Below are 27,229 nucleotides of genomic sequence, written 5' to 3'. Positions count from 1 at the left end.
ACATGGTCGAAAACTTATAATTCATATCATGTCTTTGATTTCATTTTTTTTTTTAAATCAAACAAATTTAGTTAACATATTCAATTGATTGTATACAAAAGCGACAAATAATTCTAATATATTAAATTATTTTGGTGGTATATGTATTCTTGCTTTAATTTTCAATATTTTTTACAATTTTGAAACAAGTGTATTTTTTTTGGGAAATAGAAAACAAATTCAGATATCAAAATATTAAAATGAATGATTCGAGCTCCCATTAAATCAGAAAGTGATAGCAGGGACTTAAAAGGGAGGGACTTCGTTTCGCAACTTTCCCTAGTGTGGAACAAACTTATGGGAAACTGCTTTTCTTGTTTATATAATTTATGAGAAACACAATATTTACTAAGCAAATAATACAATTTAAAGACTACATTTTGTAATTACGCTGGATTAATTTTGCTTGATATGAGTAATCCAGTGTCAAAACTTGAGTGCCCATAAGGATATTATTCGTCGTTTTGTAATACATTTTTCGTACCCTGTTAATGCCCCCTACTCTGATTTTGTTTTGTTTTGTTGATCCCTATGTTTAAGCTTGCCTTATTGACTTCTAGTTAGTATTTCAGCCCAAACCGATGGTAGGGGTCGTTTTAAAATTGCAGGATGAGGTGATTATAATGGATTTTGATAGATTTTAGTTCATCAACGCAAGGTTAGATTTTAAAAGTACAGGAAACCATGAGAGAACCAATGACTTTCTTGGGGGAAATTGTAAATCATTGTCAATAGCGATTAGATTCGAAGGCTCATGTCAATTAAACAAACAATCTCAGTGTTGTTATGCTTATGTGTGCTGTCTATGCATTTCTTCGACTCGACCAAAGCTCTTTGAACATTTGTTTGGTATTACTTTTGAATAACGACTTTCAGATAATGAAGGTTTTCTTTGTTCTCTGTTTCGTAGGATACGTGCTGTGATTATGTGAATTGATACATATCATCATTGCTATTCTATCAGACGTGTAAGACATACTTGTTAAAAAAAAGAAAAAGATTAGAGACGATTTTTTAATATTTAATTACGAACTTGAGAGTGAATTGTAGAAAAAAAATTAAGTTACAATACAGTTGTTTTTATATAAAACTGAAATGATTTTTCTCATAAGGTAGGCTGACAGAAATTGGAGGAATGTTTCTTGTATATTCGACAACTCCTTTTTCATTCAAATCTGGTTGTTCAGTTGAGCATTCAAATACATCCAGTTCTTGTAACTCCTCCATTGATTTCTTCTAGAAGAGATATATTTATATGTACATACATTAATTGAGTTCAGGAATATCTCAATACAATTTTTTGTAAGTGGTGATTGTTTAATGTTCTAAGTTTGATGTTTACAGATTTGTTTTTGTTCGAATTTCTTTTGCTTGTCATACGATTTCAGGTCCAATATGTCTTGTGAGACATCGATTGTTCTGTTTATGCTTTGAAGTATCAGTCTGTATCATATTGGTAATACAGTTACAAGTATAATTAAATATTTATTTTAACGAATTATGTAGCAGGTGGCATCATGCATTTATTATTACTAAATAGAGTCTTACTGAACTCACATTTACAAAGTAGTTTAACTGGTATATATGTGTGTACAGTTGACCAAGTTTGACTTATACCCACTATGTGTACTGACATGAGCAACATAAGTTATGCCGTGTGTGGATCCGGGTCTTCTAGCCGTTGGTAGTACTTTAGATCTCCCACGGGTTTAGATGGTTTCGTGTTGTTCAGTCTAGAGTTTTCTTTATTGTGTTTGTTATACTGTTTTGTGTGCTTTGTGTCTTATTTTTGTTTAACTAAAATCTCGGATGGAATTTGGTGTGGTTTTTGTTGTTAAGTCTTAGGTTTTCTATGTTGTGCATGCTTTGTATTCTGCTTCAATTGTGTCCTTTATTTTCTATAGGGTTGTCATTATATTTTTGACTGATTAATATCAATGTCCCTTTGGTATCCTGGTCTCTCTATTCGAAAACAAAAAGCAAATGGAGCATTTTCTCAATTCCAATGTACCTGACATATAAGACGTATTAACTTTGACCTAAATGCTCGATTTTTAAACCATGATTTTTCCGCTGTGTATTACATTTTCGATTATGTAACTAACACACTGTCTCAGTATATATACATACATCTTTTTTTATTTTTATAACTTTATGTCAATCACAAAAGATACATGTACTGATAATTACAGATTATTTTTTATTTCAAAAGACGACATGAGTATCATTTTATAATGCATAAATCATTTTTATTTTCAATTATACACTAAATTAACAGGACCAAAAATTAGAGAATAGGTTTTTTTTCAAGCTAGGCTTCTAAATAATTGTCAGCACTTTGAATCTCTTATAAAACTGTATAATGGATATCACTTGAAACAATCTATCTCTTTTTAGAACATGAAAAAGACTGAAAATTGACGAAATTAGTGAAAGACATTACACCAACGAATCGATAAATCTCAATTCAAACCTATTACAATGTAAGTCGACAGTCAGATATTCTCAAATATAACATTTCTTTAATTTCAACTTACGTATCAAACCGCTTTAAACATTTATATCATAAATAATACCTCATTTTTTCCTTAAGGTGGTACCCAACACTTTAAGTAAAATTAATTTGGCTCGTTTAATCTTCTTGAAATTTTGACAAAGTATTTACTTTGACCCTTTGACAAAAATATAAAAATTCTAAAAAAATTGAACCAACCGTTTTATCACAAAAATTACACTGGTTATATAGCAGTTTGGCAAACACTTATTTTGATCATTGAGAAGCTTAATATTCCTTTAACAACACAACGAAATTAAAACGTTTATCTGATTTTACAGAGTTATCTCCCTGTAGTGTTAGGAACCACCTTAAAATAAATTATTTTATTCAACCTGATTACTGGAGTAAACTCAACAATTATCAGTTTACTTCAATGTAATCGCTTATGAATACAAACTCACTTTTGTAAAATATGTTTCCGTATATGATCTGTGTAATATGACTTTAAAGAAATAAGCAACAATTATTCCACTGGCTACCGCTCCAATTATTACAAAAACAGTTGTCATGCAAACTCCTTAAAAATGAAAGCATAAAATCATTTTTTTTTATTTTCATAAGCTGTTTTAAAAAAGAAATTTAGCGTGTATGATATAATGCATAGGAAACGTTCAATTGAATGAGAAAATTAAATTGAAAATGGGCTAGCTTTTTTTTTAATGAGGCAAATAGTTTTACTTCATTCTATAACTTCAGATATACTAAGCTTAATCAAATACATTAACGATGATATACAAAATAATACAATAATACAAATTCACTTTAACATAAAAGAACCACCCTGTGTGCTGACAAAGCTACCTTTAAAAAAGATTTAAAAAAACAACAAAAAAAACATACATAGTACATTAAAATGAGACGCAAATGTTGTATTTTCAATTTTGCTATAACGGGAGATATCAAAAACTAACACCAAGATGAAAAAGCAAACTACACATTTTATCAAACCAATAATTCTTTAGATATTTTTATCTTTATTTTCTGATTGAATATTAAATTGACGACTTCAAGTCTAAACCTCCTGATTGCACTTGTGCTAGTTCCCAATTCACATATAATCCCGCTGGCCACGTTATTACCGGTGACCTTAACATTGTTAATAACACTTCTCTACGAAACGTGTTATCGAAAGGTCCGAAATATCGTGAGCCTAAATCCATCAATTGGAAATACAACTTTAAAATTTTGATGGATTCAGTCGAGGATTATGCCAGGCAATGGGCTAAGCGCGAGAAGGAAGACGTAGACACTCTATCCGAATGGATAAAGGCAGTGAGGTCCTTAATACAAATCAGAATTAAGAAACTGAATGGGTCAATCAATGCCCATGCTACGTCAATTTTTAAAGACCCAAATGTTGCTAAACACCTATCCGACCTCCATGATAAATATGTTGTTGTCCCCGCAGACAAAGCCCCAAATAACATCGTTTTTGTCTGTAAAGGTCATTACATTAATTGCTTGATAAACAAATTAGGTATAGACAATTCACTTGGAAACTCAACATATACCCTCACGACACTTACCAAAGAGGAAATCCTGGATAATCATAGGTCTGTTCTTTGTTCCTTTGGTATTTCAACCAAAGATGAAGAACCGGATCTTCCATCACTGTATTGGATACCTAAACTACATAAGTGTCCTTACAAACAGCGGTATATTGCTGGGTCTTCCAAGTGCTCCACAAAACCTCTTTCTAAATTATTAACATCCATTTTATCAACAATCAAAGACGGGCTTCAAAGTTATTGTGAAACTGCCTATTCTAGAGGTGGCGTGAATCAGATGTGGATACTTAAAAATTCCAAAGATCTTTTAGAGTACATACAATCTAACTCTCTTTCATCTTGTAACAGTATTAAAACTTTTGACTTCTCTACTCTTTACACAAGTATTCCACATTCCAAACTTAAAGACAAATTAAAAGAGTTGGTATTACTTTGCTTCATAAAAAAGAATGGCCAACGTAGATACAAGTATCTTGTCTTAGGGAGGGATAAATCCTACTTTGTAAAGAATCACTCTGATTCAAACAAAAAATTTTCTGAAACCGATATTATCAAGATGCTTGATTTCTTGATTGACAACATATTTGTTACGTTCGGAGGACGTGTTTTTCAACAGACTGTCGGCCTCCCAGTGGGAACAAACTGTGCCCCTCTACTTGCTGACTTGTTTCTTTATTATTATGAGGCTGACTTCATGCAGGAACTTCTTAGGAAGAAAGATAAGAAGTTAGCAATATCCTTTAACTCTACTTTCCGCTATATAGATGACGTTCTTTCACTAAACAATTCAAAATTTGGTGACTATGTGGAACGCATCTATCCCATCGAATTGGAGATAAAGGATACTACAGATACAGTTAAGTCAGCTTCATATCTTGACTTACATCTAGAAATTGACAATGAGGGTCGGTTGAAGACAAAACTTTACGACAAAAGAGATGATTTCAGCTTTCCAATTATGAACTTTCCATTTCTAAGTAGCAACATTCCAGCAGCACCTGCATACGGGGTAATATCTCTCAATTGATACGATATTCCCGTGCTTGCATTTCCTATCATGATTTTCTTGATAGAGGGTTACTGCTCACACGGAAGCTATTAAATCAAGAGTTCCAAATGGTGAAGTTGAAATCATCCCTTCGTAAATTTTACGGACGCCATCACGAGTTGGTTGACCGTTATGGAATAACCATTTCACAAATGATATCGGATATGTTCCTCACGTCGTAACTACAATCCCCTTCCCTTTCATGACTTTGACCTACCGAATTAGACCATTTACCGGATCTGTAATCACATAAGCAACACGACGGGTGCCGCATGTGGAGCAGGATCTGCTTACCCTTCCGGAGCACCTGAGATCACCCCTAGTTTTTGGTGGGGTTCGTGTTGTTTATTCTTTAGTTTTCTATGTTGTGTCATGTGTACTATTGTTATTCTGTTTGTCTTTTTCATTTTTAGCCATGGCGTTGTCAGTTTGTTTTAGATTTATGAGTTTGACTGTCCCTTTGGTATCTTTCGTCCCTCTTTTTTTTAAACCCAACTGATATATTGAAACTACATTGGATCTAATAAGAGTTACGCCTCAGATATGATAAGGATTAATATGATTTTGAAATTTATTCAAATAATTTTCGTACAAAAATGGCAGTGCATCATAATCCTCCAAGGGCTTGTTGGTATAAATATACATGTGTATTGACTGCATATGTTTAAAATCGCGATATATTGTATTTCATGTATATGTAACAAGTTGCACTTTAAAAAGAATAGATATCTATATATCCTTAAGTTCTAAAGTGGTGTTAAGTTCAACACAATTGAAAGGTCAAATCCATAACAAAGTTCAAAAATAGAAAATTCCATTTACTATAAAATACTTTTTTTAACATCACTCAAAACACAAACGTTTTTATAATGTATATCGAGTTAGTGCTTACCTTCAGCTGTTGGTTCAAACTGCATATCTGAAACAGTTTGTGAAAGGTTAAAAGACAGAAATGCGGACGTCAGATCGATTTTTATTCAATAAACTTATCGAGCTTACATTTTAATATTTATTATACAGTCTAACATTTAAAGGATGTGTTATGTAAAACTAATGATACTTTATTATATTCAAGGGGCCTTAAAACTACAATCATCTAAATGGTACCAATATTACTGCACCATATGCGCATTCTACATTTAATATCACTTCCGTGATGCTCTAGGTCTAAATATTTGAAAATCAGGAAAGTCAGGAAGTTAAACAAAAATCTGACAGTGAATCTTGTCTTTGCATGAGGGAGATGTATTCCATAACTAAGCACAACTTGCAAAATTGTGTAACAGCAAACTTCTATAAAATTATATCGGTATTTTAGTTCCAGGAACAGAGAACTTGCTAAATGGCCATGGTAAGTGAAAATTATCACTTATGATCTTGTCTCACTTTTTTGTTCGTATGTTATTAATGAGATTCAATCTCAGAACGATTACCTAGATAAGTATCCCTATTCAAATTGAAATTTCGAAAACGAATAACTTTCGCTAAATAACCATCATCAGGAACAATAAAGTTTTGAAATATCTTCAGAAATTTTATGACTAAAAGAAATATCATTAAGTAAATAGAAAAAGTAAACAAATGTCTATTTTCAGAAGAAGGTGGAAATTCAATTCTTACTTATTTCTTAATTAATAAATAATTCATGGGGGCTTGAATATATCGTGATTTTACCACTGGTTGGCCCTTTATGACAAATATTTTACCCTGATAGCGAGGGGTAAAATATCGGCATAAAGGGACAACCTATGGTAAAATCTAGACAAATTCAAGCCCCCATGAATTATTTCGATTCTAATAGGACAAAAACGGCATTTTTTTTTTGGATCGAAGCGCTCTATGTGGAGGCAAATATTTGCCATTCCCATAAATGAACGCACTTTTAGATTGGCGTAAACAACGGAGCAAACAGAATAAGTGACATGCTCAAACTATTTACAATAACGTATTTAGATAAATTTTGATGAAAATATACTTATATGTCTTCTACGTATAAAAAATGGGCTTATACCACATTTGAGCATCGTTTGTTTACGTTTCCTTGTTGTGATGATTTTCGGTATCAAAAGCGTGTATTTTCACGTAAAATGCTTAAATTATAACGTCATCATTCTATTGCGTCGGGTACTTCATTATAAACAAACATATGACATGGGAGTACGATCGGAACAGCCAATGTAATATGTTCATATTTTACAACGGGTGTGTACTCAAAGCGTTTGAAGGACATCATGTTAGAATTAATAAAAATAAAATGAATATAAAGTATTTTTAAATATTTTTTTATGGATTTGGCTTTCTTTGATTGTCGTTTTATCTTTTATTTTTGATATTTAAGTATGTTTCTACCCTTGACCTTTAATATTGTAGTTTGAGCGTTCTGAAAGAAAGTGATTATAGAAAACCGCTTTATACACACACAATTAATATTCATGTTTGGGTGTTGTTGGTTTTTTTTTTATATTTTGACACTTGTTAATGCTGGGGTTAAACTCACAAAAGATTTTGTTCCGTCTTCTTTTTTTGATTGTTTTTTTTTCAGATGCTACTTAAAGTAATAATCTTTTAAATGTGCAAATGATTTACCTTGAATTCCAGTGACGAATTCTATGCCATTAAACGATTCATTATTTTCTACTGACACTGAAAAAAAAACAAGTGTAAGGCATACATTATATTTTGATAATTCGACCTCTGATGGTTTCCAATATATCTTTTTTTGTTCGTGGTATTCTTCTCATTTTTTATATATACATAATTATCAAAGGTACCAGGCTTATCATTGCTTACTCCCGACTCGCGTGTCGTCTACACAAGTCTCATTAGTGACGCTCAGAACAAAATGGTTAGAAAGCCAAACAAGTGTAAAGTGTAAGTTTTTAGAATTTTGGATCGTCAATGCTCTTCAACTGTGTACTTGTTTGGCTTTATAAATATTTTGACATGAGCGTCACTGATGAGTCTTATGTAGACGAAACGCGCGTCTGGCGTACTAAATAACAATCCTGGTACCTTTGATAACTATTAAAGATCTTTGAATGAATGAATGAATGAATGAATGAATGAATGAATGAATGAATGAATATATTTTATTGCAGAAGCAAACATAATGCTATAGCAAAATAACATAATATACAATTACAATAATGACAGTAAACAAACAAAAAATCTTTGAGGACCCAAAATACGTTTATTGTGATATATATTAAATCATTATTTTACTCTGATCTCTAACGTATCTGATGTGTTTTTGTAAATTAAGTGTCCCATGTACATGTACTTCATTAGCATTCATTGTGATATGTAGTTATTTTAACACAGAAACAGTCATACCTGCACATATCGCATACATAACGATGTTTGATAATATCGCAAGTCAAACATCATATTAACCTCCCTTGACAGATAAAAATTATACAGAAAAGAGTTTGCATTTTGGTTGAAGAAATTTTAAAAAGAAATAATGTCTTAGTAAAAATGATATCCCGTAATTGGCGTTAATGAATGATATGTCACCTTGGAGTGGTATATTATCTTCTTTAGACAGAAAAGGAATAGGTATTGTGTAAGTAAAAGAAAGCCTCACAGATTTAGGAGAGGCAGTTTCCTTTTTTTTCATGATTAAGCGTGTGTGTGATTTTCTGTGGGGGTGTTTGGTCATTTTGGTTGCTTATCATTTTATGCTACCAATCAAGTGTTCACATCGTAGGTTATTGGTTTTGTCATAAATTTTGAGTTAAATGACGATATGGTCCTTCACCAGATGAAGATGTTCATATATAAACAGTTAACAGAATAATGATATCTATCATTTAAGAATTGAATGCTTCTTTTTTAAATTCATTGAGTATAAAAGCGTTGACCGAAGTATATTTTGTTTGGAGAGAGGAAGCGCTTCACTCTAAAAATGTGCGCACAGTCAACGCTTTTACAACCCTATGAAATTACAAAAAGAAGCATTCGATACTAATAATTACATTTTTTTCTTCATGAAAACACAATGTCTATCAAGTTTGTCTTTAATTTACCCGTGTACTTTATTGCGGGACCTCGTGTCATCATGAATGTTAAATTTCATTGTGTGTTGATTTAATCCTGGTATCTATGATGAGTTTATATTCAAAAGAACGCGAGATTGCTTTTTTTAAAGCCAATTAAAATAACGTAACATAATGAAACGTACATGTCATGTAATTATTTTGATATAATATAAGGACTGTTTACTTCATAATTAAGAGTAGAAGGGACTTATGATATTTAAGGAAAAATTAAGGAATGTCATTTTGGAATTTTTTAAAAGTTAAAATATTCGAAGAGATGAAAAATGTCCATGGTTTGTACAAAAAACGTTAAAAAAATGTTGACAATATAAGAACAAACTATTTGATTATGTCAGCTCTACATGTAGGAGCTTTCTGTTTAAATTAAAAGTTCTTTTTTGCAATGTATGATTTCTCCGTTGCTAGGAAACGGCATACTTTTCTTGTTGATCATTCTTTTTTTCATTACCATTAATGATTGATTGTTTGAATCAGTAAATTGAAGCATTTGATTGATTGAGAGGACGATTGGTAATGAAATTGCGTGCATGAATAGAATGGCATGCATTAATGTATTATAAAATATAATTTATTTGAAATTAATCTGTTACCGCCTCGAATTTAAGGAATTTCAGATGTTTGCAGATAAAAAAACACTTGAAAGGATGTTTTGTACTGTAGTTGCCAAACCAAGCAGTATATATTCGTTTGGAAGACACTTATTATTATCAGATATAAGATTTATCCTATTCGTTTTTTATGACATTCCACCGATTTGTTCATAATTTTCAATTTTTAATTTAGTGTGCGAGTAAATATTTTTTTTTTAAAATGAAGGATGTTTGCTATCCTGTTTCAAAATAAAAAAGCTTTTTAAAAAGACAGTTATAAATTGATGGTACATGAATAGAAGACATTAAAAACATAAAAAAAATCTTGAAAAAAACTCTACAAAAATAAGTCAAGCGAACATCTCTAAAATCGGTAGTCCCTTATCAAATGGCAAAATTAAAAGTTTAATTGTATGATTTGTAAGTGTCGCTGAAGTAAAATGTTGGTTTCAAGTGAGTTGTTACTATTTAATTCCTTTATGAAAACAAGAAAGTAAAATCACACAAATACTGAACTCCGAGGAAAATTCAATTGGAAAGTCTCTAATCAAATGGCAAGATCAAATGACAAAACACATCAAACGAATGGACAACAACTGTCATATTCCTGACTTGGTACAGGTTTTTTCAAATGCAGAAACGGTAGATTGAAACTGGTTTTATAGCGCTTAACCTCTCATTTGTACAACAGTTGCATCAAATTTAATGATATTGATGATGGTGCGTCAACAATACAAACAGACACAATATGTAAAAATGTCACAAATAAAGGTAAAAAGTCTTGTTCGCTAAGTCACAGTAGTTACGACATAAGTAACATACCTGAAATCATCTATATAAAAGATATTCAAAAACGGTCACCCAACTCGTGATGGCATCCGTACAATTTGCGATGTGATGATTTCAGCTTCCCAATGCTTCACTTTGGAAGTTGAAATGCTCTCTTTTGTCGTAAAGTTTTCTTTACAGTCGACCCTCATAGTCAATATCTAGATATTCATCCTTATCAAGTGGCAAAATCAAAAGCTCAAAAAAATCAAACGAAGGGCTTTAAAAATAGATCGAGAATTATTGTACAATAAAAATTATTTTGATCTATGTACATATTCCGGACCATATGAGTATCTGGACCATACGCGTATGGTCATGACCATATGGGTATATACTCATATGGTCCGACCATACGCGTATGGTCGGACCGTACGCGTATGGTTGGGGTAATAAACACGTATACTTTTAATCTCTTCATTAGGTGTGACCCTTCTGGTTGTTAAGTCACTAAAATGTCATTTTATTATATATTAAAAAACTTATAAAAAAAAAGTTTCACACAGTTAATATTACTTAGTAATACTATATATTTGTAAGTACAATTATAAAAAGATGTCAAAATCAAATGAACATATTGGTAACGGAATTTTATTGTTTAAAATTGGTTACGTCACCGGCAACGATCATGATATTTATTTAAAGGTCATGATATTTTTTAAAAGTAAAACTATATTAACAGTGTGTGTTTCTTTATTTTTTTTTATTCTTTATTTCTATATTTCTATTTTAATCTTAATTATAAGACCGGTAAAATAACATTTAAGAGCCATGAAATTGCCACTGCCTTTATTTAATTTGATCTGTGATATTAATTTTACGATATTGGAGATCTAAAGTTTCTTAAAAACACCATAGACACATCGGAGCTGTCCGAATAGATATCACTGCACGCAGCCAAAACAAGCAATCGCAGAAAAGCTACATGTATTGAACCGTGTGAAGGTCATTCGAAGTATACAAAAGCATTCACAAATACAATAAGCTATGAAAACTAAGATCAACTGACGGTGGCATCTATATTTAATGTATATGTAGCTTTTGAAATGTAAAACGTATACAATTTTTTGTAAACACAGTTGTTTTAAAGATAAAGTTTATTGTTTTATTTCTATTGTATATTTGAAAAAAAATACCTATATGGTCCCAATACTCATATGGTCCGGCCCGTTAATAACCAAACGAGTATAATACTCATATGGTCCGACCATACGCGTACGGTCGGACCATACGCATATGGTCGGACCATATGAGTATACGCATATGGTCATGACCATACGCGTATGGTCCAAATACTCATATGGTCCGGAACATACATAGTATGGGACTCTGAATGGGACTCTTGTGGTTTTGTACAAAATTCAATTCTGTCATAACAAAATCATTTTTGTCTTACAAAACTATGTGATACAGACTTGTTTTATGAGAACTTCAACTTTGTGATGACAAAATTCATAAAAAAAAATCAACTTTGTCAAGAAGTATCATACAACATTGACTTTTGTGACAGAAATAGACTTTTGTGACACAAAATTGACTTTTGTGACACAAAATTGATTTTTGTGACAAAAATGAATTTTGTAACACAAAATTGACTACTGTGTTAAATTTTCACTTCTGTTTTACAAAACTCAATTTTGTTTACACAAACATAACTACAAAATAGAATTTTGTCATGACAAAAATGAATTTTGTCTACAAAAATGAATTTTGTTATACAAAAGTCAATTTTGTGTCACAAAAGTCAACATAGAAATAAATACAAAATTGAATTTTGTCATGCAAAAAATGAATTTTGTCATGACAAAAAAGAATTTTGTCTACAAAAATGAATTTTGTCGTTACAAAATTCAATTTTGTGTTTATTTTTGTGTAGACAAAATTGACTTTTGTGATAAATATTGACTTTTGTGATAAAAATTACTTTTGTGACACAAAATTTACTTTTGTGACACAAAATTGACTTTTGTGATAAAAATGACTTTTGTGACACATAATTGACTCTTGTGGCACAAAATTGACTTTTGTGATAAAAATTGACTTTTGTGATAAAAATGACTTTTGTGACACAAAATTGACTTTTGTGACACAAAATTGATTTTTGTGACACAAAATTGATTTTTGTGACAAAAATGAATTTTGTAACACAAAATTGACTACTGTGTTAAATTTTCACTTCTGTTTTACAAAACTCAATTTTGTTTACACAAACATAACTACAAAATAGAATTTTGTCATGACAAAAATGAATTTTGTCTACAAAAATGAATTTTGTTATACAAAAGTCAATTTTGTGTCACAAAAGTCAACATAGAAATAAATACAAAATTGAATTTTGTCATGCAAAAAATGAATTTTGTCATGACAAAAAAGAATTTTGTCTACAAAAATGAATTTTGTCGTTACAAAATTCAATTTTGTGTTTATTTTTGTGTAGACAAAATTGACTTTTGTGATAAATATTGACTTTTGTGATAAAAATTACTTTTGTGACACAAAATTTACTTTTGTGACACAAAATTTACTTTTGTGACACAAAATTGACTTTTGTGATAAAAATGACTTTTGTGACACATAATTGACTCTTGTGGCACAAAATTGACTTTTGTGATAAAAATTGACTTTTGTGATAAAAATGACTTTTGTGACACAAAATTGACTTTTGTGACACAAAATTGACTTTTGTGACACAAAATTGACTTTTGTGACACAAAAATGACTTTTGTGATAAAAATGACTTTTGTGATAAAAATGACTTTTGTGACACATAATTGACTCTTGTGGCACAACATTGACTTTTGTGTTAAATTTTCATTTCTGTTTAACAAAACTCAATTTTGTTTACACAAATATAAACAAAAAATTTAATTTTGTAACAAAATATTATTTTTATATGCAAATAAGTTCACAGAATCAAAACATAACTAATTTGCATACAAAATTTTGTAATGACAAAAGTAACTGTTGTCCACTAAAAGAAAAAAATTTATGAAAAAAATTTAAATTTGTAGTATGCCATAAATTTTGTAAAACTGAACTAATTTTTGTTAAACAAAATCACTTTTGTCCGTACATAATTGAATTTTGAGTCCAAAATCACGACAGTCCCATTCGGCGCTCCGTACATAGTACTTTAAAATCAATTTCCAACGAGCATGTACATCTTCTTTCTAATGTTTTGTTTGTATTCGGATAAAATCCTGAATTGAAACCATCAGAATTTAAAAGTTTAGTTATATATTTATGTGCTCTCCGCGTAGTTATTTTTAGACGCGTTGTACCTATTGTAAGAACTGGTTTGGATTTCGCGTGTAGTATATAAGTAAAGGAGTACGTTTTTCAGTTATCGAGGTTAGGCGGTGACCACTACGTTGATTACTACTGCATTGAACACGTTCTCATCTAAAATTAGAAATTCTCATTGACGGTAATTTGTCATAATTCGTACTCAAATAGGTCGAATTATTACTCATAAGACAAACTTATGCAAAAAAAAGAAAAATAAAGAAAAAACACATTTTTATTTTATCAAGCACTTGGAAATCGTGAATCTAGCATTTTAACACCTGGTATATGCTGAACTGAATTGTAATAAATTAACTTGCATTTCTCAGGCCTGTATGCTAGCATACGTACCTGGTGTATGCTAATGTCTACATTTAATTAATACATTGTATTTCTCAGGTATGTATGCTAGCATACGCACCTGGTGTATGCAGAACATCAAATATTGAATCAGATGTTGTATTTAACGAGGTCTGTATGATAGCATACGAACCTGGGTGTTTAAAAAATCCTTTACGTCAGTATAGTTGTGGTTTTACTTTATTGCCGATTTCGAGTTTTTTTTAAAACTAAAAGCCTACCACTGACCTCTTTATTTTCTCCCGTTGGTAAACAGAAAAGCGTTAATATTTGCAAGGCAAACCGGTGAAGCGTTCACTGTTGTAAATCTATAAATGCTCAAGTTCCATGACTATGATCGCTTTATTGACCTAACAGGTAATCTGTTTTGTTTGCAAATTAAAATTACGGAAAAATGAGGCGATCACAATTTGTTCAAGGTTCCAAGTTCGAAGTTGTTGACAAAAAAATTATATGACGTCAGGGACCTTCTGACGTAAAGCGGAAGGATATAGACGGATAGCCTTGACTTACACAAGTTACTTTACCAGTACACTTAATTAGAATAATAGCAATTGATTACAAAACAACCTGTTTTGTTTATTATACTTGGTGTTGGTAATTATTAAAAAGTCAAAAAAAAGGACTATTTATCTGCGGAGTCACGCACTCCATCTAGATGACGTCATTTATAAGTGTAAACAATAGGGATTTGAATGATCAATGAAGGAGTTCCCCTCACGGAGAAGAAAATGGACAAAAATACGCTCTATTATCTTGATTTGAATGAACCAGAGGCAAAACAGAATGGCGGATATATTTATGGTAAGTAAACCCAGCTGTTTTTGTACATTTTTGTACTTTTTTCACGATTTCCGATGATTTAACACCCTCTTTTTTGGGAGGTCGGCTTTAACATGTACACATGACATGTAGCAAGAAGTAGAATCTAAGGGGGTACTTAGCTGCGGTATCGTAGCTCTTTAGGTCCTTTTGTTATTTTTTGACTATTTGCGGACCATCCGCAAATAGTCAAAAAATAACAAAAGGACCTAAAGAGCTACGATACCGCAGCTAATGGGGTCCTATGCTTTGTGGGAAAACTTTAGTTGATTTATTGAGGGAAACAGTACTGATGCGTCCATCTCTAAAGAAGTCATGCAGTGCCCTCCCTATCTTATCCCCCTTATGACACTTCTGGATATTCATGTCTTATTCTTACAACTTTTAGGGAAACAACTGTCCCCTGGTAAAAAAAAAAAGAGGGGGAAGCTGAGCACTCACATGTTTAAACCGGCCACACTATATCACATGTATTTGGGGAATGGACCCCCTTTTTTTTTGGACCTCACTAAAAAACAAATTTGGCGATTTATTTATTCATTTACAATTTACAAGTGACTCTTGGGGCTCGTATTTATAGTAAAAAAAATATTGTAATCGACTAGCAATGGATTGTTGAGACTTGATATATACATTGTAGAAAATTGTAAATGAATAAAAAAAAACGCCAAATTCAAACTGCCCACTGTCCATTCCCCAAATACCTGTGCACTATATAGTCTTTATATGCCTGTCCCAAGTCAGGGTCCTGACTGTTGAAGTTGTCATTGCCACAAAGTGGTCATTGCTTCATATTTTTCCGGTTTTTCTTTTTCGTAAATTGTTTTGCAATACATTATTATTTCTTATTTTTCATGATGTTGAACTTGGGTCCCATAGGCGGATACAAACGGTACCTGTCCCCCTTTCGTGGGAAACATTTGGTTGATTATATAGGAACCCCCTCCCCCTTTATGAAAATATCTAATCCGCCACTAGACTGTTTAAATCAATACTGTAACAAGGTAATTTATGAAGATCTTTTTTTAAGATACTTCAGATACTTTGTTTCACTAATAGTTGTGATAAAGCCCCTTAATGTTACAACAATAGCACTACATGTATACAATGAAAATGAAAACGTAGCTTCAACCGTTTTTTGTTTAGCTTTTTAGTTTGTTTTTAGAAAAGAAGTAATTCAAACAAATTATACATAAATTTATTGCAAAAGGATTAGAACAGCACATTTCAAGAGTGTTCAAATTGGAAAAATGAATGTTACTAAGGAAATGACATATTTCATTGATCTTCAATCAATCACATGCATGGCGACAATTTGTTTTTCAAGGGAACGAGTTCAATTCAACTACTATAAAGAACCTTTAGTTCATATAAAATTTTAAATCAGTAATTGTGATTTAAATGTAACCCTTAACGTGGGTCTTTGTTCTGTGTATTTTGGACAGTCATTATTTTGGATATATGTTTCTGGGATCTAATCATTCTTGCCCGTTTACATATAAAGGAAATAGCTATTAAATATTTCACCGTATATATATAGGCTCACTACCGTCTATATACTAGTAACGAAGTCTGTTTAATGTTCACATTTTTAATCATATTAAAGTACATGTATTATATATGATAAATTTAAAAGGTTCACAGCTCAGGTTCACAGTTATAAATTCCAATACAAAACGTTACTTAGTTCCAACTCTATAAAACAACATGTTACTTCATTATAATCTATATCACAACTTAATTGTTACTTCAAGCTACTACACCAATATACGTGAGCAATGCAAAAATTTTCTTACAAAATCGTGCTATGAACCGCTGTCCTTAAATAAGATTAAACCTTGCTTTGATAAACGTCAAAATGTTATTACAATTCTACTGTGCAACTCATCATGTACCGTACAAACTGTCATGTTTAATAATCATGATAAAAGATCATTCAACAAATTAAGTATAAGTGAACATCAAATTTTTGTTGTAGTTGACCACGCCACATCAATGTTAAATTTGTGAAGTGTAAAATATTTACTCGCATATATATATGTATATAATATGTAGTTTCCATTTCTCGTTTCAGCATTTTTCAAACATTGGCTATACCTTTCATGTGACTATTTATGTGTTGCTTATGAATTTAATTGTAACACTTCTTAGTGACTGGATAGGTTAAACCAATGTCTTCCTAGAAAACGATGTCACCAATGAACAACACCAGTCTTTTTGCTGTTCCTGCTTATAATGTATGCATGGCTTCACTAGAAAAGGCATCAATTCTTTGGCGTTCCTGGTTGAAGAATTTGTTTTTACAACTCCAGTGTATACACAATTGTTACCATAGTATATAGTTCAACTTGGTTGACCGTTATGGAATAACCGTTTCACAGATGATTGCTGATATGTTTCTCACGTCATAACTACAATCCCCTTCCCTTTTCATGGATTTGACTTACTGTATAAAGCTAGTTATCGGGTTTGTAAAAACATGAGCAACCCGACGGTACCACTGTTGGACATGTAGAGCAGTATCTGCTTACCCTTCTGGAGCACCTGAGATCATCCCCAGTTTTTGGTTAGGGTTCGTGTTGCTCAGACTTTGTTCGTTTTCTATGCTGTTTCTTGTGTACTTTAATTTTGTATATGCATACATTTAAGACTGGGGGCAAACCATACACTTACTGAACACCAGTTTGGTTTGACAATACTAGAATGTATGTAAAACTACAATTCAATAAAACATAGATTGGTATACAAGCAATTAAAGCTTGTATGTATCCTTGCAAGAAAAATAAGTTTTCACCGTACACAAGTGTTGTATGCAAGAATACCGTGAACTGAAAATGGCAAACAAATATGCAAACTTTTATGTTCCAATGGGTATAGGATTATATGTTGGTATGCCGATAATCAACAAGGGTTTATTGAAAAGCCGGTTGGTATAGGGAATAAACCCCTGAGTGTTGCAGTTAAGAATTTTAAAAAGAGCTTTCTTTCAAATTCAAATGAAGTTGAAGGCTATACATAAGTAATTCCTTACATCCATGTACTTCGACCTTTTCATTTCACAATCATAAAAATAAAATTGAGAATGGAAATGGGGAATGTGTCAAAGAGACAACAACTCGACTAAATAAAAAAAACAACAGCGGAAGGTAACCAACAGGTCTTCAATGTAGCGAGAAATTCCCCCACCCGGAGGCGTCCTTCAGTCGGCCCCTTAACAAATATATACTAGTTTAGTGATAATGAACGCCATACTAATTTTCAAATTGTACACAAGAAACTAAAATCAAAATAATACAAGACTAACAAAGGCCAGAGGCTCCTGACTTGGGACAGGCGCAAAAATGCAGTGGGGTTAAACATGTTTGTGAGGTCTCAACCCTCCCCCTATACCTCTAACCAATGTAGAAAAGTAAACGCATAACAATACGCACATTAAAATTCAGTTCAAGAGAAGTCCAATTCTGATGTCAGAAGATGTAACCAAAGAAAATAAACAAAATGACAATAATACATAGATAACAACAGACTACTAGCAGTTAACTGACATGCCAGCTCCAGACTTCAATTAAACTGACTGAAAGATTACACATCTCCTTATTTTCTAAGGGAGGTATGCAAACATAATTTAAAAAAGAAATGTTACAACTCAGTAAAAACTTAGCATTCAGGCATACAGACTTGCCAATACAAACATAAATCCAGAATAAAATTTTAGAATCCATGCAGGCATACAAGTACCTAGCAGAAAAAAAACATAAATAAATTTAAAAAATCGGTTTACATATCCCAGGTTCGTATACAGGCATACAGACCTTAACTATGCCAAAATAAATATATTAAGGTTCTAAATACACCAGATTTGTATGCAGGAATACAGACCTGACAAATATTTAGTTATATACGCAGAAAGTGAGAGTTTAACATACACCAGGTCGGAATGCTAGCATACAGACCTGACAAATACTAGTATATGCATAGAGTGAGAGTTTAACATACACCAGGTCGGTATGCTAGCATACAGACCTGACAGATACTAGTATATATGCATAGAGTGCGAGTTTAACATACACCAGGTCGGTATGCTAGCATACAGACCTGAAAAATGCTAGTATATGCATAGAATGAGAGTTTAGCATTAACCAGGTCGGTATGCTAGCATACAGACCTGAAATATAATTATATATGCATAGAGTGAGAGTTTAGCATTAACCAGGTCGGTATGCTGGCATACAGACCTGACAAATTCTAGTATACACATACAGTGAGGTTTTAGCATACACCAGGGTGGTATGCAGGCATACAGACCTGACAAATACAAGTAAGAGAAAAAAGACTTAATTTAGTATTCTGTTCATTGAAACATCTGAAATAAAGATGGGTAAATGCTATGTTATGTATATGTTTTAAAAATTACATAAAAGTATAACAAAAATGCAGAATGAGTATCTTTTTAATGTTTATTTACTTGAACTATTTCCTTGGTGTTAAAATGGTTCATTCTAGCATCCCATGAAAAACGTTTGATGATAAAATAATGAAATTTTGGTTCGCATTTACAAAGAAAGATCACAGATCATCACAAATCTTGCCAAAAGATGACAAACAAATATTGTTAATGCTATACAGTGAGTTTTTTACGCGAAATATATCAATAATCCCAAATTTTGTGGCCTTTTCACACAAAAATAAGTTAAGTGGCATATGAGAATTTCTAATTTTAGATGAGAACGTGTTATTGTAGACATATTTACAGTAGTGTAGAATTGTTATGTAGTTCTGAGATGAATTGAATGATTGTGTACTAATGATGATATTTGTTTATTTTTAGATATTCTGTAACGCCAGTGTATCATGATTTTTTTATTTAGTGGACGTGACGTATTTACATTCAGTGAATCCAATGTTTTGGTGGACAATGAAAATTAATAATGATTTAGTTTGTACAAATAAATGTTTAATAAAATGGACATGTCACCACGCTGGATAAAATCAGAAATGTGTTTCTTTCTTTTATAACAAAAGATATAGTATGCAGCTTGGATTTGACGAAATAAAGTAGCAAGGTGCACAAAAATAATTAATGTTCGTTTGAACAAGTGAATTAGAACATATAACCATGATTGTTAATTGCCCTTTCCTTTAATGCATCTTATGAATACATTTCGTGACATTGCTTGCGTTGCAAATTATAACTTGGCCAAACTGATTAAACACGAAATTTGCATAGGTGCAACAAGGAAGTTGAGATTTTGCAAACATGTATTTATTCAGACTTTGTATAAATTGTTAGGTTTTCTTTTAATATTTATCGCATTAGTTGTGTTTGTGGAACAAATAAGAGATAGTGGAAACAAACTGAATATTTACGGAAATTGTCTTTCTACATAACAAAAATGCCTGTACCAAGTCATGAGTATTACCGTTGTTATCCATGCGTTTGATGTGTTTGAACTTTTAATATTACAATTTTATTAAGCACTTTCCGTATTGAGTTTTCCTAGGAGTTTAGATTTTAGTGTGATTTTATCTTTTAACCTTGAAAAATTCATAATTAACGATATTGTCTCTTGTTTGTCTTTGCAGATGACTGCGTATCTTCATTTTGTCTTTTCTGTGACAGGCTATATCCGTACTGATACTTTTTGAGTTTGAATTAATGAGAATTTGGATTTGTAGTACAGATTCCCAAAATAATTATACAATTGTTTTGAAAGGGACAACTACTATAATTTCGTGCAGTTTTGATGAACACCGTACGGCTTTTTAATGGGTAGAGGATCATATATATTAACAACATGAGTATATGGTTAATAGTGACAATGGCATGCATTGTTGTGTTTACGGCGAGGAGGGAAAATAGCTTCAAAATTCAATACACATTTTAAAATTCCGGACTGATGAACGAACGAAAACACTAAAGAAGAACGCAGTGAAAGACAATGTGATTGCAGGCTATGATCAAATGTGTAATTGGGGTTTAGATTTCAGGAGCAAGAATAATTTTAAAATTTGATAAATAAGGATTGATGGTCAGAGAAATTTCTAAATACCATCCATTCCTTGAATTGTAATATAATAGTCAAGTGCAATTTAAATCTCGTCTGTTGACTCTAAACTTATGATACCAAACATCCCTACGTCGAACAGAATCAACCTCGATTGTGTACCGACATCAAGTTAGTTACTATTCCACTATTTACGCTTACCTTGTGGTTTTCCGTAGTAAAATACTTACATTTAGATGAAGTAAACAAATACGTATTTGTTGAATTAGAGGGTAGAAATTTGTTATTGGCATCATTGATCAAGCTTATGTACTCTAAAATGCGACAGGTGGCATTTTCGAAGTTGTATTCATACCCTCCAACGAAATATCCTCTCTGCCCTAATTTGTTTAGTTCATCTCTGCAATCACAAACCCTATGTATTTGTTCCACATATTTCAGGACTGATGCATGTATAATAACTTGATTTGTGTGCTTTTGAATAGTTCCATTTCCTATTATAAAGGATAAAAGTTAACTATACTGCAAGAAAAAACGTCAAATATTGAAACATGTCAAACCATTTCATGAAATAAAAATTACCAATAAAACAAAAATTAACACTTAAGGTGGTACCTAACACTACAGGGAGATAACTCTGTAAAATCAGCTAAACGTTTTAATTACGTTGTGTTGTTAAGGGAATATAAAGCTTCTCAATGATCAAAATTGGTGTTTGCCAAATTGCTATATAACCAGTGTAATTTTTCTGACACAACGGTTGGTTCAAAATTTTTGAAATTTTTATATTTTTGTTATAGGGTAAAAGTAAATACTTTGGCAAAATTTTATGAAAATTAAACGAGCCAAATAAATTTTTGTAAAAGTGTTGGGTACCACCTTAAGCACAGGTTTTTTTTTCAACAAATATTAGTTTTAAATTGCTTTTGCAGAACCGTGATATAAAAACAAATTTATAGCCTGAAATATATACTTTATTTTTCCATTATTATTATGTTAAAGACGGAAAGGGTAGGGTATTAAAAGGGTATCGAACCCATGTAATAAACAAAGGAAGGGGTTTTTTTTTCTTTGTTTTCTATCGTTGTTTTTTTTCCTTAGAGAATTTGAGGTTCACTTCAGAAATTATTAAGTCTCTTTCAATATTACTTGCCCCTTTGCCTCTCTTTTTCAAACAAAAACAACCCTAACATGTCAATCCCACCACCCTAAAAATACCATATGGTCACTCAACTTACTGATATCGGTATCATACTTACTCTTATGGAAGCAAAGAAAACTATGTCTGGCGTCGCATGATTCTGTAGACCACTGTAATTTACGGTCTTTATAAACAGCATATACACAGAAAGTCTTTTCTCTTTTGATATCGGCGGGAAATGGCTTGGATCTTAATTCCCTCACATACTTTTCTGAATGATAACCTGTCCAGAACTTTGATATACTGTAATAATATGCTACTATACCTGCCAAGTCTATTAGTTATATTCGTTTTAACCCGAATTTTCAAATGCTTCCTCAAGAAGGAGTCACTAAACATGATTTGTTCTAGATTTTCAATCTGATTGGTCAATTGGCATTTTTTTATTTTGAAACTACGAGGGTCTTTTTCATTGATTCCTTTTTTTTTTTATAAGATATTGAAATTTGCAATAATACGTTTTCTCTGAAACTGTTACTGCATTATGAGTATTGTTTGGAATAATACTTTATCGTGTAACATTAACGAATAAAGAAAGAGAAACGGTAAATAATGCAATAGGGTATGGCGTGTGATGTAATGGAACATGATGTTGGATGCAAGATAAAAGACTACTGTCATATTACCGACTTTTGACTCATAAGTTGATATTGTTTTCGACAGGTAATCTGCTCTTTTGCCGGACATTCTAGTACCAAGTCTAGCGAGTGCAATGAACTGATGTTAAAACAAGATTTCATTTGGTTAAATGTTTTGGGTTAATTTACTGATTGCTATTTTTGTTAGCCAGACAAAATTATCGAACAATAGTAAACTTTCCCTCAAAGAGCACCCATTATAAAGTTTGATTTTAATTATTTTGTTTGCCCTTATTTGAGCGATTACAAGGATATCCTTCTACAGAAAAAGTAACCTATTGAAATTGTATAATCTTGAGTCAAAAGTTAGTAAAATGAAAAAAGTCCTTTGTGTAATGCGTTTACCTGGTGAAAAATCCAGTACTTCATCAAATATCGCTTACAGTCAATGTATTAATGACCAGTTAATTGGACTATTGAGAACTGTATTCATTTTTACAGATCAAACACAAATACAGTTACTGACATATTAAGATGGTAGAGTACGCCTTTACTCAATATATAAATATTGCTTTGAACCTTTGACAAAAATAAAACAATTTCAAAAAAATTTGAACCGACCACATTATCAGAAAAATAAAATCATTGGTTATATAGCACATTGACAAACTCTAATTTTTATCATTGAGGTGTATGCATGTTCTTACTGTCTTGCAATGGATATGTGAGACAATTGGCTAAAAGACATCACGTAACTTACTAATGTAGATCTTATACTAGAACTCTTAAAGATCGTTGCCTATTAATATGCTCGCTTTATATTATAATCCATCTTCTATTGCGAACATTAAGCTTGAACAAAACAGCGATATAATACAATAATAAAACATCACAGAATAAACATATATTAATGCTTAAAGTTCTTTAAATACAGTATCGGAAATCCACTTGTGCACTTGAACAATTTCATTATGAGGCCGATAAAAACAAACACACTGCCAATTAATGGATAGCAAAAGTTAAACTTGAATATGTGTTCGACATGCAACTTGCAAATGTGTTTGGCAAACATCTTACCCTGTCCATATGCTCTCAAAATATGTCTTAAAGACAACTGTCTCAAATCCAGACAAAGTTCCTTCTGCATCCTCACATATTCTTCGTGCTGTCGGCCATGTGACTTCTTGTGTATACATAACAGCATCTGTATTCACTAGCACATAAAACAAAATAAATTTATATAAACCCATATATCACATTGAATAAAGTTGCTTTAAACAAAGTTAGTACGTCCTCACACTATTACATAAATGGCAAAATGATCGTTCAATACACGATAAATTGTTAACGTTGATATACATCATAAGATAGAAGTGTATAAACCACATTGAAAAAATAAAGAAAAAAAAATGCTGATTGAAAACGCAAAAAAAATAAGCGTATTGTAAGTGAAAAACCAACACATTTTTTTTTATTTTGGCTTTCTTAAAGCAGTTCTCAATTAACTTATGAGTCCATAATAAAATGGCATAGAAACAGGAGTAAATTTTTGTACGCCAGACTATCAACAAAAGATTCACAGAAATAAAGACCTTAAATTCAGAAAGGTTTTGTCAAATACAGCAAGGTAAATGTATTTCTTTGGTAGAAATTTTAGTTTTTCGTAATTCAAAGTTTAATAATAAGTTTATTAATAATTTTGACCAAACCAATGATAATTCATGTCAACATAGATGTGCTGACTACTGGTGATTTTATTTTTAATCAGCTTGAAAACTTTGATTTTTATTACAAATCATAGTTGTAATTACTGTGTTGAGTTTTAAAAACGCCATTTGACGAAGAATTTTGTTCATTTTTGTTTTTCATTAACCAAAAGCCGATGTTTTTTTCATTCTAAAGACAGACATGTATAGAAGGTAAAAAGCAAGAGTTAAGTAGTTTTGTGTACAATTGATATGCAAATAAAAGCCAGTGTAAAAGATAAGATTCTGGATTACAGGTTTACATAATAATATAATATATGCCTAAAATTGCAAAAAAGAACGTAAGACAAGGTAAACGAAAACGTACTAGGTCAAGGAAAAAAAGGATAAATCCATCTCTTAAAAATAAATTAACGCATAAATAACAGTTCGTACAAGATTGCAGAGAAAATTTAAGAGTGATTACAAAAAATGAACGCCATGTGCACGTGTCTACATATCGGGGATGAGCTCTGATGCTCATGAAGACTATGAAATGGACTGATCCAATAGTTTTGTTAATTATCTAACCGCAGTTCATTAGAGAACATAGTTAATTAACAAAAAAGGAACAACACAGACAATAAAAATTGGGACAGAAATATTCAATATATGTGTTTAGTTTGATTGACGTAACATGGTTTACAATAGAAAAAAACTGAACTCCTCTCATCTGCCGTTATGTTTTATTCTCATGCTTTGTCTATATGCCTTTTTGTGTTTCTTACATATGACATTGCTTTGTACTGATGCCTCTCGTCACTGTGTTGTTGTTCTATTATAATTTCTGTATTCTCGTCTTTCATTTTTGCTAATATGCTTTTTCTATATGCCTTTTTGTGTTCCTTTCTTATATATGACGTGGCTCTGTACTTAAACATCCCATCATTGTATTATTTTGTCACGGTTGACCCAATGTTGACTGTTTTACCCCTGTTATTGACATTCTTGACTAATATATCTGTTTGTTTTGTTCAAATATTGTTGTCAATAAAATGTAATTTTATAATTTTTTAACTTGTCATACAAAATAGAGAATAAGCTAGCTATAAAACCAGGTATAATCATCGGAGTTCAGTATTTTTGTGATTTTACTTTTTCCCTATCATTAGCATACCTTTCTAGATGAAATTAGTTTTACAAAGTTTACAAAGTTAATACCTAACAAAATTTCAAAAAAAACCAGCTGATACGCAGCAGATTTAACTCCTTTGCAAACCAATCACAATCATAAATACAAACCGAGAAATGAATAGTTTGAATATTGTCAGACAAAAACATCGCATATTCTATATGATAACTTGAAAGTATATTAATCAAAATCTAGATAAATGTTAAGAACAACGAGGAACACCTGAAATGCATTTTATCATCGAATCACATATTACAATTCTACTTAACCCCGCCACATTATTTATGTATGTGCCTTTCCCAGTGCAAGTCAGGAGCCTGTAATTAAGTGGTTGTCGTTTGCTTATGTGTTACATATTTATTTTTCGTTCATTTTTTCTCGTTTAAATTGTTTTACATTGTCATATCGGGGCATTTTATAGCTGACAATGGGGTATAGGCTTTACCCATCATTGTTGAAGGCCGTACGGTGACCTATAGTTATTAATGTCTGTGTCATTTTGGTCTCTTGTGGACAGTTGTCTCATTGGCAATCATACCACATCTTCCTTTATATATATACAGTAAGAACAATATATACTGATTTAAATACCTGTGTAAAAAGGAACACACAAAAAACACAAACTGTTCCACTGATAGCTTATATTATTGCAATTAACCGGAATCCATCCAAATTTATTTTCAGTATAGTTATATGTTCCGTAAACGCAATATGGTGTTAATCTTGTATCTGCCGTATCGTCCTCTTCGTCTAATGGGAGATTAGAATATGTTTGTCCTTCTTTATAAGTCAGATTATTGGCCTTGTTGTTAGTCCAAAAGTGCCATCCGCTTGTAAAGAAATAAGTGTTACAGATATAAATATTCTTAGTATACGTTATTATACGGAAATGGTACAAGGAAGATAAAAAAATATTATATACTTAGTAGAAAATACATATAAATTGTATGTGTATTACAATCATTGACAAGCGTGCTGTATCAGCCATCCTTGATGATATCGATATCAGCACGGTTGCAAAAGCTTTATTACACCTTTAATCTGTATGACGTCAAGTCATCGATTGCATTCACTGTTGCAAAGGCTTTATCAAAACCATAATCTGTATGACGTATTGTCAAACCTATAATCTGCATGACGTCATTTCAAACCTCCTTATTTGTATGACGTCATGTCACATCAAAAACATCTACTTGAGGTATATGTATTTAAGTGTATATGATACGGCTTTTTCAATATCACACACCGTATCAACCCTCAACCAATAAAAACCCATCGAGCAGAGCTCTTGGGATTATATTGGTGTCTTGGGTTGATACGAGCGCGATATTGAAAACGCCTTATGATATTTTCTATATATATACTGACCCTCTTTTGTTTACTTTAATTATTTGGTCTGGACAAATGACCGTTTATCAGACAAATTATGTGCATGTGTAGATAACATTAATGACAATATAAATGACAGTG

At 31.7% G+C, this 27,229-nt stretch overlaps 1 protein-coding gene across 1 annotated transcript; it reads right to left on the bottom strand.

Annotated features, from left to right (window-relative positions):
- Positions 1 to 1,119: 1,119 nt before the first annotated feature.
- On the bottom strand, positions 1,120 to 26,607 carry LOC134716548 (uncharacterized). Its single transcript, XM_063579559.1, has 8 exons — positions 26,351 to 26,607; positions 23,960 to 24,095; positions 22,363 to 22,547; positions 21,334 to 21,597; positions 7,739 to 7,795; positions 6,045 to 6,071; positions 2,998 to 3,113; positions 1,120 to 1,275 (listed from the first exon to the last, which is right to left on the bottom strand). Exons 2-8 carry the CDS (start codon positions 24,076 to 24,078, stop codon positions 1,120 to 1,122), a joined length of 924 nt encoding a protein of 307 aa, XP_063435629.1. The 5' UTR covers positions 24,079 to 24,095; positions 26,351 to 26,607.
- Positions 26,608 to 27,229: the final 622 nt, after the last annotated feature.

This window comes from Mytilus trossulus, chromosome 4 (genome assembly GCF_036588685.1).
Source record: "Mytilus trossulus isolate FHL-02 chromosome 4, PNRI_Mtr1.1.1.hap1, whole genome shotgun sequence".
Taxonomy (NCBI): Eukaryota; Metazoa; Mollusca; class Bivalvia; order Mytilida; family Mytilidae; genus Mytilus; species Mytilus trossulus.
This window is presented reverse-complemented; position numbering and strand designations above follow the sequence as displayed.

Bases quoted from the DNA above. Each gene is read 5' to 3' on its own strand.
- LOC134716548 (XM_063579559.1), bottom strand. From the start codon at position 24,078: ATGTATACACAAGAAGTCACATGGCCGACAGCACGAAGAATATGTGAG. The intron at 22,548-23,959 runs GTAAGATGTTTG...ATATTATTACAG, and splicing joins TTTGAGAGCATATGGACAGG to TATATCAAAGTTCTGGACAG. The intron at 1,276-2,997 runs GTGAGTTTGTAT...TATCTCTTCTAG, and splicing joins CGGAAACATATTTTACAAAA to AAGAAATCAATGGAGGAGTT.